The sequence below is a fragment of the Paroedura picta genome, chromosome 10, assembly GCF_049243985.1.
Source record: "Paroedura picta isolate Pp20150507F chromosome 10, Ppicta_v3.0, whole genome shotgun sequence".
NCBI classification, from domain to species: Eukaryota; Metazoa; Chordata; class Lepidosauria; order Squamata; family Gekkonidae; genus Paroedura; species Paroedura picta.
The window spans coordinates 70,983,847-70,998,780 of record NC_135378.1 but is presented as its reverse complement, the minus strand read 5'-3'; the positions used below and the strand labels follow the sequence as shown (position 1 = coordinate 70,998,780).

The window sequence follows — 14,934 nt, the reverse complement described above, 5'->3', positions numbered from 1 at the left end:
GCCCAACAGTGACTCATCAGCTGTTTGAAGGAGTGCCTGCTAACCCTACTAGCAAAAATTGAAGGTGGTTTTCCAAATGTGAACTGTTTTCATTGCAGCCTTGATGACATTTACTAGTTCCACTATAGGTTTGCTAAGACTGCAGACCTTTATATGGATAGTATATGGCCCTGATTGACTTAGGCTAGAAAACACAGATTGAGAAACAATATTTCACTGCATGTTTCATAGAAAACTTTCACCCATATTAAACTGGCCAAGTTCAGAGGTCTAATTTATAGAGACCAAATATAGATACTCTAAATAATTTTTAAAAAGAAAACTTTTAGATTCTTTAGTATTCCTTTGGTAGGAGAGCTTTAAGTATTTTGGTAGTCAGAACTGTATAATCTTTGTTAACTGGCATTCATGTGGAATGGTTTTGGTCAATTAACAAAGTTTTTACCCAGAAGCAAGATGGTAGCACCATCAGGTTGGTGGCAGCCATGCCTGGGACCTAGAGCCTACTCCACCACCACCTGCTCAGCAATACTGCTCTCTGATCTTACGATTGATAGACCAGTCCAAGGACACTGAGTCTTATAGGTCAAAAGGTCAAGCAGCAGGTGCCTTGCAAGTGACTTGGCTGGGTGAAGAGGCATCACATCAACCAAGCAGTGGGTTGTGGTTGGGCAGAGTACTCATGACAAACAGAACCCCATGCCCTCAGTATACTCTGACTTTCCTTAGTGGCTCCAATCAAGAAGAAGAAGAAGAAGAGTTGGTTCTTATATGCCGCTTTTCCCTACCCGAAGGAGGCTCAAAGCGGCTTACCATTCCTCTCCCCACAACAGACACCCTGAGAGAGCGCTGATATCACTGCCCGATCAGAACAGTTTTATCAGTGCCGTGGCGAGCCCAAGGTCACCCAGCTGGTTGCATGTGGGGGAGTGCAGAATCGAACCTGGCATGCCAGATTAGAAGTCCGCACTCCTAACCACTACACCAATGGCCAATCTACTCCTGGATCCAAGCCATGCCGGGTAGCTAAATTTTCTAATTGATTTTGTGTTGTTTAAAAAATCATTTGCTGTAGATTATATCTGCACTGAGCCACATTAGTTAACCAAGTCTTGATAATATGTAATTCATGTATTATCCTTAATATCCACTCAAGGAAATAAGTAAAAAACAAAAAATGAAGGCATCACTATTTGATTGCTTTGTAGTCAAATAACCACACCTAAAAAGTAATATAACTAGCATCCACACAGAATTAATTCTTGCTCAGTTCTGATGATGTCGAGCAGCACCGCAGCTTGAATATGGATACAAAATATTGGAGTTATGACAGTGCATTACATACTTACAAATGGAATACCACGTGATCCACTGCTAAGGCAATTACAAAAACGGTGTTAGGTATTCTACAAAACATAAAATAAGCCAAAGAATTCAACAGACATTGCTATTGGGCAGCCTTTAGTTTGTTTACAGCCTCAGATGGAGCTCTTGTTCTGTCAAATTAAATGTAGACTATATAAATCTTTTACACCTAAGCTTAGATCAATCACCTCTAAAATATTTTGACACACAAGTTGTTTCCTGGTAGGTAGATTAGTCAGCTTTGGTTTAAAAGAGGACAACGTCTTTCGCCTTCAAAGCACTCAGAAAGTTAATCAGAATGTGGAGAAATGCAACTAAGAGTCAGCAAGGGGGGCCGATTGCCGCTGTGGGGGAGGAGTGTTGAAAAGGACGCAGGCGGGAGCATCAGGTTTCTAGTCCCGATGATCCCCGGAGTGATGCGAAGTGGCGTGTCTGCGTTGGGGAGGAAGCGGGTGCATGCCCTTATACGGGGCTGCTGGAGTGTGCCTGGCCTCATTGTTTCCACGGTACTTGGAGCAGCATCCCACCCACCCTTCCCTTGTAACTTACTATTTAGGCAAATTTCATGTTTTATGTTTCTTGTTGTTACAGATGAAGTAGTCGGCAGATTGTGGGAAATGGCGCGGATCGGTGAGGGAAGGCTAAGCTTGCACGCTGGCTTCCCCTGGGGCTGGGGTCCCCATGAGGGGCTGAGGAAGAGCTTGCATTTCTTGGTGGCAGTCGGAACCCAACAGAGGCGGATACTCACTGGATTCTCACCCAGTTGCTGCCTCCCAAGGGTCAGCAGCAGGCCTTGTTGAAAAGAGGGGCCTTCTGACAAGGGCTGCCTTGCGGTCAGCTGACCACAAGAGGGATCGATCTGTCCCCATGTTTTGCCAAACTCATTTGTTAAATAAAGGCTGTGGCCAATGTTACGCCAAAAGGAAGATGTGCCCATGTCCTTATTGAGGTGCGACTGATATCCCCTTGCAAGGCAAATGGATTCTCTCAGTATTACATTGAAGGAATTTATGGCATTTCAATATGTATTCAAGAACTGTGTGTATATAGAAAACTGACTTGTCATTACAAGCAGGGAAAATAATCTGACCATGATAAAATGAGTTAATAACTTTGGCTCAGTCAACTTTATTAAAATGATGCTACCAGAGACTGACATATGGAACAAAACACCATATAATTTTTTTTCATAACTTTATCACAAAACGGATGCCATTTGTAGGTTTTGGTTATCTTCTCCTAATCTTATTCCAAACTGAATATTTTGGTTTATCAGTTACAATGGGAAGCTAAATTAAGCTATAATCTTTCCCTTCTAATATGTGATCTGTCTACATGGAAGTTTTTGCACAGGTGGGTATAAGGAACTCTGCAGCTTCCCTGAACCCCCATCCCTACCCTGATTAAAGTAATATATAGTATCAGCATGAGACTCTTGTGGCGCAGAGTGGTGAGACAGCAGACATGCAGTCTGAAAGCTTTGCCCATGAGGCTGGGAGTTCGATCCCAGCAGCTGGCTCAAGGTTGACTCAGCCTTCCATCCTTCCGAAGTCAGTAAAATGAGTACCCAACTTGCTTGCTGGGGTGTAAACGGTAATGACTGGGGAAGGCACTGGCAAACCACCCCGTATTGAGTCTGCCATGAAAACGCTAGAGGGCGTCACCCCAAGGGTCAGACATGACTCGGTGCTTGCACAGGGGATACCTTTACCTTTATTTTATAGTCTCAGCAAGCACAGTACTGTGTGCTAAACTGGCAAGATTAATACAATGAGTATACATATTGTCCAATGGGTATACTTCCTGAATGGGTATACATATTGTCCAATGTTAAACTGTCCTTGCATCTCAGGACCTTACATATGATTTATAGCAGCAACTCCATCAAGACAGACTGCCAAGGTACAAGATGATGCCAGAGCCTCAAACTGGGTGAGGAAACATTTCAGTGTCAGACAGTAATGCATCACTGCTTGCAAGATGGAAGTTGTGTTTACAAGTTGTACATATACATGCACACCACAGTGTTGCAGGAATGGGTTACAAAGTGCAAATTCCCATTTGAAATGCAAAATACTTTTCAGAGGAGAGTTTTATATGAAGATTGCCCTGGAAATTTATGATCAGTCTCTTTTTGCAAGGTTTCCAGAACAGAGAATCTATGCTGGGAAATGACATCCCCCCCTTTTTTCCTTCCAGCTGACATTTCCAGCATTGTGGTTTTAAATGACTAAGGAAGGAGGGGAGGGGGTGCTAGATTATGCAAGTTTATGGACTTCAAAAATACTTCAGTATAGGTTTGGCTTTTATTGTAGCTTCTTTATTCCAAATGTTCTGCCCATTCTTTCCAAGACACAGATTTCTCTTCATTGTGGGATGCCCAGCTGCAAAATGGGAAATCGAAGGGGAAGATAAAACCAAAACAAACACGCAAATCCCCAGGAAATTTGAACTGGAAACTGAGAGCAATGGTGTTTATAACTGTCAGACTTTGAAAGCAGTACTGTACGCACAAGTAGCTGATGAAAAATGAAAGGGCTTTATTCACAGAATTGTCCAAAGATGTTAAAGCCAGTAGACAGATTCACCAAAAGGTTCTACCATTAAGGACCATAGATTAGCCACAATTACCTTGATAACACAACTTGCATGAATAACAGTAGACTGCCATTGTGTATTTACTGCAATTGCTTTCTAAATTATTGGAGCTCTCAAGCATAAGTGTCCTGAATTCAATTTCTTTGTTCATTTTGACCCTTCCAATTTTATCATGGTAAAATACGCTTATGAATCCATCTCCACAAGCTTACCTTCTCCTGGAAAATATTCCATACACTCTAAAACAAATATATGTTAGGAGTTGTGTTGGAGTACAGATACATTACATTACATAAAATAGTAGTATAGTATCTAACAAAAAGGTATTACACTAGTATTTTCTATCCACTTTGAAGACAAATTTTGATTTTTTGAAGAAGATGTGACATTTCATATCTTGGTGTATACAGGTATCAACGTAAGTAAGTAGAAGCTGTTTTAGGCTTATAGTTTTAGGATCTGAAAAGTCAAATGTGGATAACCAAAGTCAGAAGGGCTGATCCTGCGTAGAGCAGGGGGTTGGACTAGATGGCCTGTATGGCCCCTTCCAACTCTATGATTCTATGATTCTAAGGCTTTCACTGCATCTCATCTCTCTCTCCTTTTTTGGGGAAGGGGGCTGATTATGAACAAAAAGGGTAAGCACCTGCAATGCCATAATATACAGCTGATTGGCCACACTTGGCTTATTGGTGAAAAAGAGCTATAGTAGCACCATAGGAATGGTGAAAGCAAAGATAAATTTCTTCCAGAGAGCAGCATTCATTTAATCATCCCTCCATTTTCATCACTCGTCTTATTCAGCCAGCTAAGTTCAATTAACTAACTTTCTTTCTACAGCTTGCCTAATGAAGATGGTTCTAAACATCTTCAATTTAAAAAAAAAGTAAGTATTTGCAAATCAAAGCAGAACAAAGACCAGGATCTACTTATTGCCTGGAAATAAATAAACAACATTTAATTTCGATTTCTAATTTATAGTAAACCTGGAGATTTTTATTGTGCTATATAGCTTCTATTTATTTAATACAAATACATACTTTTAATTTATTTTAATTTTATTTATTTTTTGTATTTATATACCACCCTCCCTGAAGGCTTAGCAGTATTTTTCAACCAAAAGCAGTATTTTTCAAAAGCATTATTAAATTTCCTCCACCCACCTTATATAATTTCCCATTCTTCTTCTTAACAATAAGGACTTCTCTTAATGTACAGCACCTCTCAACCAGAAACATTTCCAGCCTACATACAAGTATGATTCCACCCACCATAGAAAGAATTAAAGTGACTAAAAGGAGTTTAAGGTTCAAACCCCTAAATAAAGACTGAAGAAACAAGAGTATCTACAACTTTCCTCCCTAATGTGCTTCACTAACCAGTTGTTCAAGTGGAGATTTTTCAATTAAAACATTCATAAACCTCAACTACCCTTCAGCTTAATGCTTGGGATTGTTGTTGTTGTTGTTTTTTGTCTGTTTGTTCCAGTATCAACAATTTTCAAAAAATGCAAGAATGCTATTAACTTCTCTTTATTTCTAAGTGTCCTACATCCATCACTTACTTGAGATTAGCCCTCTTTAAATGTCAAGTCAGCAAAGGATACCCAATCAGGGAGCAAAGCCACACACACACACACACACACACACACACACACACACACACATAAAGATTATAATGCTGAAGGGCTTGAGACAATTAAAATGTATTGCTGGAAAGTGAGACTATCATCCATTGGGGAAGTTCAACATGAAACAGTGATTTAATTGTTTTTTTTTTTTTTTTGTGAAACCAGATTCAGATCACAGAGGTTAATTCAGGATTGGCTTGACAAATCCAGGTTTCGGTTTTTCTGTCCTGTTGCTAGTTGCTATCCCAGCCTGTATTGCAATATCAGCTGAAGAATGAAGCTTCAGGGCATCATCAAGTCATTTTGCTGGTGACACTGAGGATGGGGAAGCCTTCGATTTATACCTGCTTAGCTTCCTAAATTTTCAGGCTAGCCATTCTTCTTCACATTAAAACCGCACACATAAAACAATCTTACCTAATCTTCTGAAGATACAGCTCAGTTTTATTTCACAACTGGCAACTTTATTTCACACTGTGTCACTGGAGCTCACCTTGTCCATCAATGGCGGTAAAGCCAATCTTGGGAACAGCGCCCTTCATAAGTGACAGGACTCCCACCTGCATCTATGCCAGTGCTACTCACTTCAGTCTATATAGCCCATCTTGTGCACTGGTGGCAAAGGTGAACCAGGCCAGAGATTAAATCCCTGGGTTACAGGCAAAATACACATTCCCTACACCTATTCTACCTATGTCCATCTTGGCTCTAACATGGGCTCTGCCTTTGGAGCATGTGTGATTGGTAGATATTGCATAGGACAACAAACCTTGGGTGGCAGAGAGACATGCTGTCCCCAGGATAGGGAATACCAGCAACACCATTTAAGGGTGTGCATTAGCAAATTATTGGGAAGGGCACACTTATCATTTTTTATTAAATGTCTGCTGTTATCATTCTGGAAACTAATTCTGGAAATATCAAAGCAATACTCCAAATCAAAACTATAATCATGTACATCCTGATACCGAATTAAAATGTACTTTTAAAATGAACATGAGCTAGGACAGGGGTAGTCAAACCTGTGGTCCTCCAGATGTTCATGGACTAAAATTCCCATGAGCCCCTGCCAGCAAACGCTGGCAGGGGCTCATGGGAATTGTAGTCCATGAACATCTGGAGGACCACAGGTTGACTAACTCTGGACTAGGAGACTTTTATCTAGTAAGATAGGATGAAAGGTAATAGCAGCTTCAAATCTGAGCAGTCATTGACATAAACTATCTGAAGCTTGGAAAGTAGAGAAGTGTCAAGTGTGGAGCTACCATTCACATCTAAAATGAAAACGTAGTTAAGAGTAACTGTGCTTAATATATCAGCCAGTTCTTGGTTTAAGGCGTCTAACTATGATCAGTGAACAAAGTTGGAGTCCATTGGCATCTTTAAGACCAACAAAGTTCCTGAGACACCAGATGATCCCTATGATTTCTCATATCTGAAACCATGTTGTGTTTGGTCTTCCTTATTAGAAAGAATAACAAATATGACCACAAGTGCCCTTTTCATTTCACTCAAGAGACCTGGACACAATGATACCTAGGAATTATAGACAGTCATCTGATGCCATTGCAACCCCCCCCACCCCACCCCACCCCCACCCCATAACTGCATCTTTGGACTAAATATCAAAAGAATGATATGCAAGATTTCTGTCCTATTTTGCCTAAATATGGGGATGGATCCTATCAGTTTTTCTGCTGGTGTAACTGGGAGGAAGGGTCCCTTCTGACACCCCAAAATGTATATGCCAGGAATTATGGGAGCCAAGGACAGGGACAGAGCTGCACTGACAAAAGGGATTGGCTGAAACTGAGCAAGTAAGATGGCAGGATTCAAACCACAATGTCTAATGTTTGTCAAAATGAAAATATTTGGAACACACTGAGCAAATGAAGTACAACTAATGAAAAAACAGATCAGGTCCTGTGGGGAGGGGGTGGCCATCTGCAGAGTTCTTCCACTCCACCCCCCTAATCTAGCACCTGTTGTATTCTTGAATGCAACAGGCTTGGCCCCTAGTCATTCACATGATCTTCTAGTTACCAAAAACCACCTTCAAGCAACAACAACACTCACCACATTTGTTCTTGAGTACTTAGGAATTATTTTATTTATTGCACTGACATCCTTGTTTTCTTTCACCACAGAATTCAAGATCACCCCTCCCATACACTGATCAGAGTGACCTCGACTTGCTTGGTTGTAGCCAATCTGCTCTATCATCTCTTTTAAAAGCATACCTTGGGACTAATTAGGGGAGATTATGGTGGCTGCCTGAATATTAATCTTGCTTCCAAAGTCACAGGAACATTCCTTGAAGGCTATAGCCAGTGGGATGCAATGGTGCTATTCCAGACCCATTCCCTGAAATTAATTCTTTTTTTTTTATTGCAGACATCAAGGAAGAGATTCAGTTAGTGTTCTATGCAACTGCTCAGTAGGAAACAAACCTGCTCCAAACTAAGGAAGGAGGGAGGGTGCTTGGCAGTTACATTTTTAAAGAGAGCCATCCTGACCGAGTCTACTCATAGAACCTTAGAGCCAGTTTGGTGTAGTGGTTAGGACTGTGGACTTCTAATCTGGCATGCCAGGTTCGATTCTGCGTTCCCCTACATGCAGCCAGCTGGGTGACCTTGGGCTCATCACGGCACTGATAAAACTGTTCTGACCAAGCAGTGATATCAGGGCTCTCTCATCCTCACCCACCTCACAGGGTGTCTGTTGTGGGGAGAGGAATGGGAAGGCGACTGTAAGCCGCTTTGAGCCTCCTTCGGGTAGGGAAAAGCGGCATATAAGAACCAACTCTTCTTCTTCTATGCAATGAAGCTTACTCTCAGGAAAAGTCCTTAGGATTGCACTTCGTTTTATGCCACTGTTTTATAAGGATTATTTCATTAACTAAAATAAATGTAAACATAAACATACAAGACTATTGATACATAGATTTCCATTTGTCTATACTGCATGTCATTAGGCTGCCAAACTTGAAGTTTCTGTGAACCTGAACACCACCTTACTGTAGTTTATCATCATATTACATAACTGAGGGCCCCAGAAGCTTAGGCCACAATGAATGTGCCGACTCTAAGGTGCCATAGGATTTCACTGGTTTTTCTGCAAGGAAACTAAAGCAATTCTTTTTGAATTTGCTGTCTCTCCAAGACATGTATAGAGCAGCTCTTTTCTTCCATAAAGACTCTCCAGCGATATTAATATTCAAAGCAAGCCGAACATAAAATAATCAAATTTTGTATTATGATTAGCGAGGCCATTTGGAACATGAATAACTGTAGCCTAATTCTGGAGAACAATTTCTTGCCTCAATGGTCTAATTTATTAGGACACTGATGCTGTAAATGCCTTAGGAACACGAAAGATCTGTAAACGTCTCTAGATGTCAGTCCAGTAACTAAAGAGGCCTGGAATTTAACAAATGTAACATTTTAATCATTTTAAGACAAACTATACAGGAAGAGAGAAACCTGCTTTCAGTTAAATTGCTTAGAAGCTACCTTGTGCACTATATATTTCACTACGGAACATTTATGTCATACATTTACTAATAGCATCCTGCTAAAGAAAGTAACAATGCTCTCTACGAATTAATTCTATGTATAAACTTACTTCAATACTGAAGTACCCTCTGTCAACATAGTCGCCTAGAAAAAGGTACCGTGTGTTGGCAGGAGAACCTCCCACTTCAAAGAGCTTCATCAAATCAAAGAATTGTCCATGAATGTCCCCACAAACTGAAAGAGAGAAAGGGGTGAAAGAAGCCATTTGTTACATTCATTCTACAAACAGCTACATTTATTTGCCTACTAACATTTATACTTACCATTGGACTCTATAATACATTTCCTATACAAAGAGCAGCCTTTTAATAAGCTAGGGCCAATGAGCCATCTAACCAAAAATTGTCTAGCTGCCAACAGCTTTCCAAGATCTCAAGGTAAGGCTACTAATTTAGAGTCACTGGTTTTGCAACTAGTTGGAATGATCAACATGTCCAATCTATATAATCTAAAGTTTCTGCCATTAATTACTAACCTTGACATTTTAATTTCTCCAATGTTTTTGTGAACTACAACTGAACTCAAAAGGACTGATTAGCTGTTTCAGCAAAGATTTACTATACTGCATAATTTGGATATTATGGCACACTTTATTAATTTGCCACTAATTAACTTTTGCCTTATATCTGTCCTCTTATGATCCTTGTTCCACTTTGTCTGAGGAAGCGAAAGCTCACGCCTTGAATAAACCTTTGTTGGTTTTAAAAGTGCTATCGGACTCAATTTTCGTTATAATTCTGCACTATGATGATTCCTGGTCAAACAGACATTCCAAATTTTGTTCTGCCTTTTTAATGGAGATGAAGCTGGTATACAAAACAAATGTGATAAAATTCAGGCAAAACAGTCAAGGAAACATACAAGAATGAAATGTAACTTCTGTGGACATATTTAGATTAAGAGCTAAACTGTATAAGGTTGAAAACACTGATGTGGATAAAATTAGTCACATTTAAACAATAAATGCATTATAATACTGTATATTTACAGTATATAGTTATCAAAAGCTATAGGTTGCCCTACATAAAAATATTACAGATTTTTGAGTGAACAAAACCTTGCCTTTAATAAGCATTTCACTTATTCCAAAAAAGTTTTTTTTTTCATGCAAAGCTTTTAGAAAAAGTGCTTCCCCAAAATTCTAATTTTGGGGAAAAGCTGAGAAAGTCCTTGGGAAAATGAATACCATGCCTACAAGAGATGCTTCACATCTTTATACACAAAATCAAAATTACACTGATACAGCCTCCAAAGAAAAGTGTATTTAAACCTCAAATACATGGGCATGCATACGTGAGTCTAACTCCTGCAATACATGTGAGCAGAAAAGGCAAAAATGATACCAGAAGTTTTTTGTTTAATCCCCTCCCCCAGCCTTTCCTTACTTGAGAACGTGTAGAAAAACAATATACTAGTAGAAAAAAAAAATCAACGCAGCAACCTTGTAATGGGATACTTCCAAGTTCATCATATTCCCCTTTTCCAAATGAATTCCTACATCCTGTTTTTTGTTTTTTTTAATCTCGCTTCAAGTCCCAAAGCACCTACGAGAACATGTGTATGCACTGATTTTGCCATGTGGACAAAGGTAAACAAATATAATAAGCCAACTCAATATTGAGTAAACAGCACTCCTGCACACCCCTCACTGTTCTAGTTTTCATTGTGCTACAAATTTACACGGTCTAGAAACAAAGAAAGGAGGATGTTGTGCCCTCTCCCAAGGCATTCAGATACATCCCAGATATTTATATTGTTCTTGGATGATCTCCAGACCTCATGATTATCCCTTTCTCTTTGTGCTATTCTGTGAATGTGACACAGTACGGGCTTCCCATATTTTACAATTTACTACAAATTGTTGGGCAGGGGACAAGCTTCTTTTTTGGCAGCAGTGGTGGTGAACATGGTCTGGCGGCCCATTCGGTAATGAATTCCTATCAGGTTTCACACTCCTTTATTTACTAAGACAATGAGTTACCAAGTGATAAACATCAAAATTAGGACTTAGAGGGGAAAGCTGCTTATTCATAGCGAAAGAAAATTACTGTGTAGCACAAGTTCTGTTAATGAGGTTACACTAAAATTTACCACATTACACAATACAAACATTACTCATATTTCGTTGTCTCTTTTCACAGCATGGTGTCAAATTATCTTGACTCGCTATCTAAAGAAAAACTGCAAATTAACCTCCAGTCTCCCTCCTCTAATCATTAGGATATCCCTGCTTCACAATGCAACAAGGCTGTTCCTGGAGTCCTTACTCACAGGAGACCAATGCTACAACTGAATGAGTAATTTACTCTCTTTAATTTATATTAATCTGCCTAGCATCCAGACTTTTGGTCATTTATTTTGTAACACACATGTAACTTTTAAATATATGTCATAGAATCATAGAGTTGGAATGGACCACCGGGGTCGTCTAGTCTAACCCTCTGCAGAATGCAGGACATTCACAACTATCTGTCTACTCACAGTGACCCCAATTCATGTCCAGATGATGTCCCCCCCCAAAAAAAAACCCCAGAATCACTGGTCAGTCTAGTCTAGAGGAAATTCACCTTCTGACCCCTAAGTGGCAATCAAGAATTTCCCTGGACATGCAATAAAGGGCTACAAAAGCCAAGCTCACCCATTTATAATCTGCCTAAATCATTTGTAGAAACTGGAATAATTATTTGGAATTGTAAAAAACAGGAATGGTAATATAAAACTATTGTGTTTTTTTTTATTCTTTTGTACACTAGATTCTAGATATCCTGGTTTTTGTTGTTGTTGTTTTTTATGTAGGCTTTCTATTGTACACTCCCCTCTTTTGGTTTTTGTTTTTTTAGCAACTGGACTCAGCATCTCACTATTCGTTTCCATCTTAAATGTTTGTTCTCTTTCTTATTCCATCAAGGTCAGAAAACATTTTCAGTTTTTTAGCTTATTGGCTAACAGAATGATCTAGTTCAAATGTTTATCTCACCCACAAATGCTGCACAGCAGGGGTTCCCAGGCAAACCACTGTGGGAATAAAAACACAGGCCTGGTTTATAGGGTTTTAACAATTACTCAGATTATACATGTGAAATACTCTGAATGCTGAAAACATGTCTGTAACAAAGTTGTTTATTATAATTTTCTCCAAAACAAGATAATGTGTGTGAATGAATCTCATATATAATGTATTTATTGATGTCAGATTAGGATCTGGGAAATATAGGGTCAGATTCCCTAGAGCCATGGAAGCTTGTTGAGTCAGATCGCACACATCCATTTGATTCAGAAAATTATTTTTTCCTTCTCTGACAGCTCTTTGGCTGCATCTCCTCCATAACCAAGGAAGATAACAGAGGATGAGTTGTCAAATAGTTAAAGGGCTCCTTCTTGATCTTATAAAAATGTAACTTTCTGGGGGTAGGCCAGAGAGATGCAGTTTTTTGCCACAGTTCCTGTGTAAAGTCCTCAAGGTCCTCCAACACCTAGGAAACTTGTGCTGTGATGTAACAACTTCTATCTCAAGAGACTGGGCCATATGGATCATGTTCTCCAAACATTTGGAGATCTCTTCCCAGATGAAAAATTATACAAGGCAGAGCTAAAAGGAAGCACCACACTTAGAGATGACAGAGTATCTTTCAACATCACGTTTCTGTAATATATGTACTCAAAATGCTTATTTTGTTAATTATGTGCTCCTTATGTACATATATTACATACTGGTCTTTACATGTAGTTTTGGCTGGGCTTACTAATTTCACTTATTACTTGAGATACATGGCAGACTCAATTACTTGAGATACAGGACTTTGTACGTAGTCTGATCCCTAGCTGACTCTTAATCACTCAGTCATAACCCTAGGGATTATACTGGACTCAGCATCACTACTGGAGAAACAAGTCAATGAAACTGCAAGCAACACTTTCTTCCAACTTAGTTTACCTTGAAGATGCCCCATACCTCAACTCAGGTGATCTGGCCACTTGGATCCACACCGTTGGTTACACAGAATCTAGATCACTGCAATTCACTTTATATAGGTCTCCTCACAAAATCAACTCCAAAATCAAGCCCACTTGTAGGTACACAATGTCATTATATGGTTATTATCAGGAACTAGGCAATGCATTATATACCCACTCTGCATACCCCACAGGGCTGAATGTTAGTTACTGGGTTCAATTCAATATCCTGGCCATTCAATCAAAGCGCTTCATGCCCTTGGATACTTATAACTGCAGGACTACTTTCTCCCCTGCCCTAACAACTTTGCACATCTGAACAGGGTATTTAACAGGCATCATCCAGCAAACAGGCAAGATCAACAGTTACCTGTACGTGTAGTGGCCATCATCCTAAGAAATGGCCTCAGAAAGGCTCTGCCTAGTTTTGGATCCCCACAAACAATGTAACACAGAACTGCTCAGGAGAGCATTTTTATATAGTAATAATGCCACGATAACAGAATCATTCAGGAAGACATTTCAATATGGGTAATGGGACTGTGGACCAAAGTTGCAATCCAAAGGGTAGTAACAGTTCCTCTGACAGTGCAGAATTCATGTGGGAAGTGAAACCCCTTTCATCCTCGAGAGTCCCTGTTCCTTACCCTTCTCATATATTCTTGCCTTACCTCCTGCCTCTATTCTTGCTCCGTTCTTTCCCATCCTCTTACTTGCCCTTTTTTCCTGTTCATCATACATGGCTGTAAGATATAATACTGCATCATAACTTGTGTATCTATTTTTCTGTTTCAAATGTTAACACTCTGGTCCTCCCACACACACACACACACACACACACACAATGCAGGCTATTAAAAAAGTCAACAACTGTCACGTCCGCTGCTGCAACAGTTCCTTATCAAACAGTGGTAGTTCCTATAAAAATGTAAGCAATCTAGCTACACATGTTATTTTATAGATAGATAAAATAGCTTATATAGCTTTTGTATTATATTCTGTTTTATAGTTTCTATATTAAGGTAAAGGTATCCCCTGTGCAAGCACCGGGACATGTCTGACAATTGGGGTGATGCCCTCCAGCGTTTTCATGGCAGACTCAATACGGGGTGGTTTGCCAGTGCCTTCCCCAGTCATTACCGTTTACCCCCCAACAAGCTGGGTACCCATTTTGCCGACCTCGGAAGGATGGAAGGCTGAGTCAACCTTGAGCTGGCTGTTGTGATCGAACTCCCAACCTCATGGGCAGACAGCTTCAGACAGCATTTCTGCTGCCTTAAAACCCTGCGCCACAAGAAGCTCAGTTTCTATATTAGTGGAGTTCAATTATCTAGTAAAAACTGTTTCTCATTATATTTCTTTTAAATTAAATGGCACATTATATTACACATTCATGATTCATTTCACCTATGCCATCAACGTCTTCTCCTGTTTTACATCTTCAGAAGATCATTCGAATGAACTCCCCTTATATTTGCTTCTTCTATCTACCTTTCAATGCATTCAATCTTCTTATTACATAAAATCCATTTTAACAGAAAACAATGCATAAGCTTCTGCACTTTTCTCATTGGTGAAATAGCTATATCACAATATAATCCATTAGTAAGGAAACTACATTTACAAGATGTTGAATTAATTTACAGTACACTATTAGACTCCAAACACTGTCACAAATTGTCAATAAACTTATCTCTTCCTAAGCACCAGGGAGGCCATTTACTAGCACTTGTATCAAAGGACTTAATTAGGATAAGTCTCTACAATCCAATACAAATAAATTCTTAAGCTTCTAATTTATTTTATCAAAAG

At 39.5% G+C, this 14,934-nt stretch overlaps 1 protein-coding gene across 4 annotated transcripts in view; it reads right to left on the bottom strand.

The window, feature by feature from the left end:
• Positions 1-14,934, bottom strand: part of PPP3CA (protein phosphatase 3 catalytic subunit alpha) — a 204,066-nt gene that overhangs the window by 68,633 nt on the left and 120,499 nt on the right. For all 4 annotated transcript variants that reach the window (XM_077300770.1, XM_077300773.1, XM_077300772.1 and 1 more), the window contains exon 3: positions 9,218-9,342. In XM_077300770.1, coding sequence (XP_077156885.1) covers positions 9,218-9,342 — 125 coding nt within the window. The remainder of the gene's footprint in view (positions 1-9,217; positions 9,343-14,934) is intronic.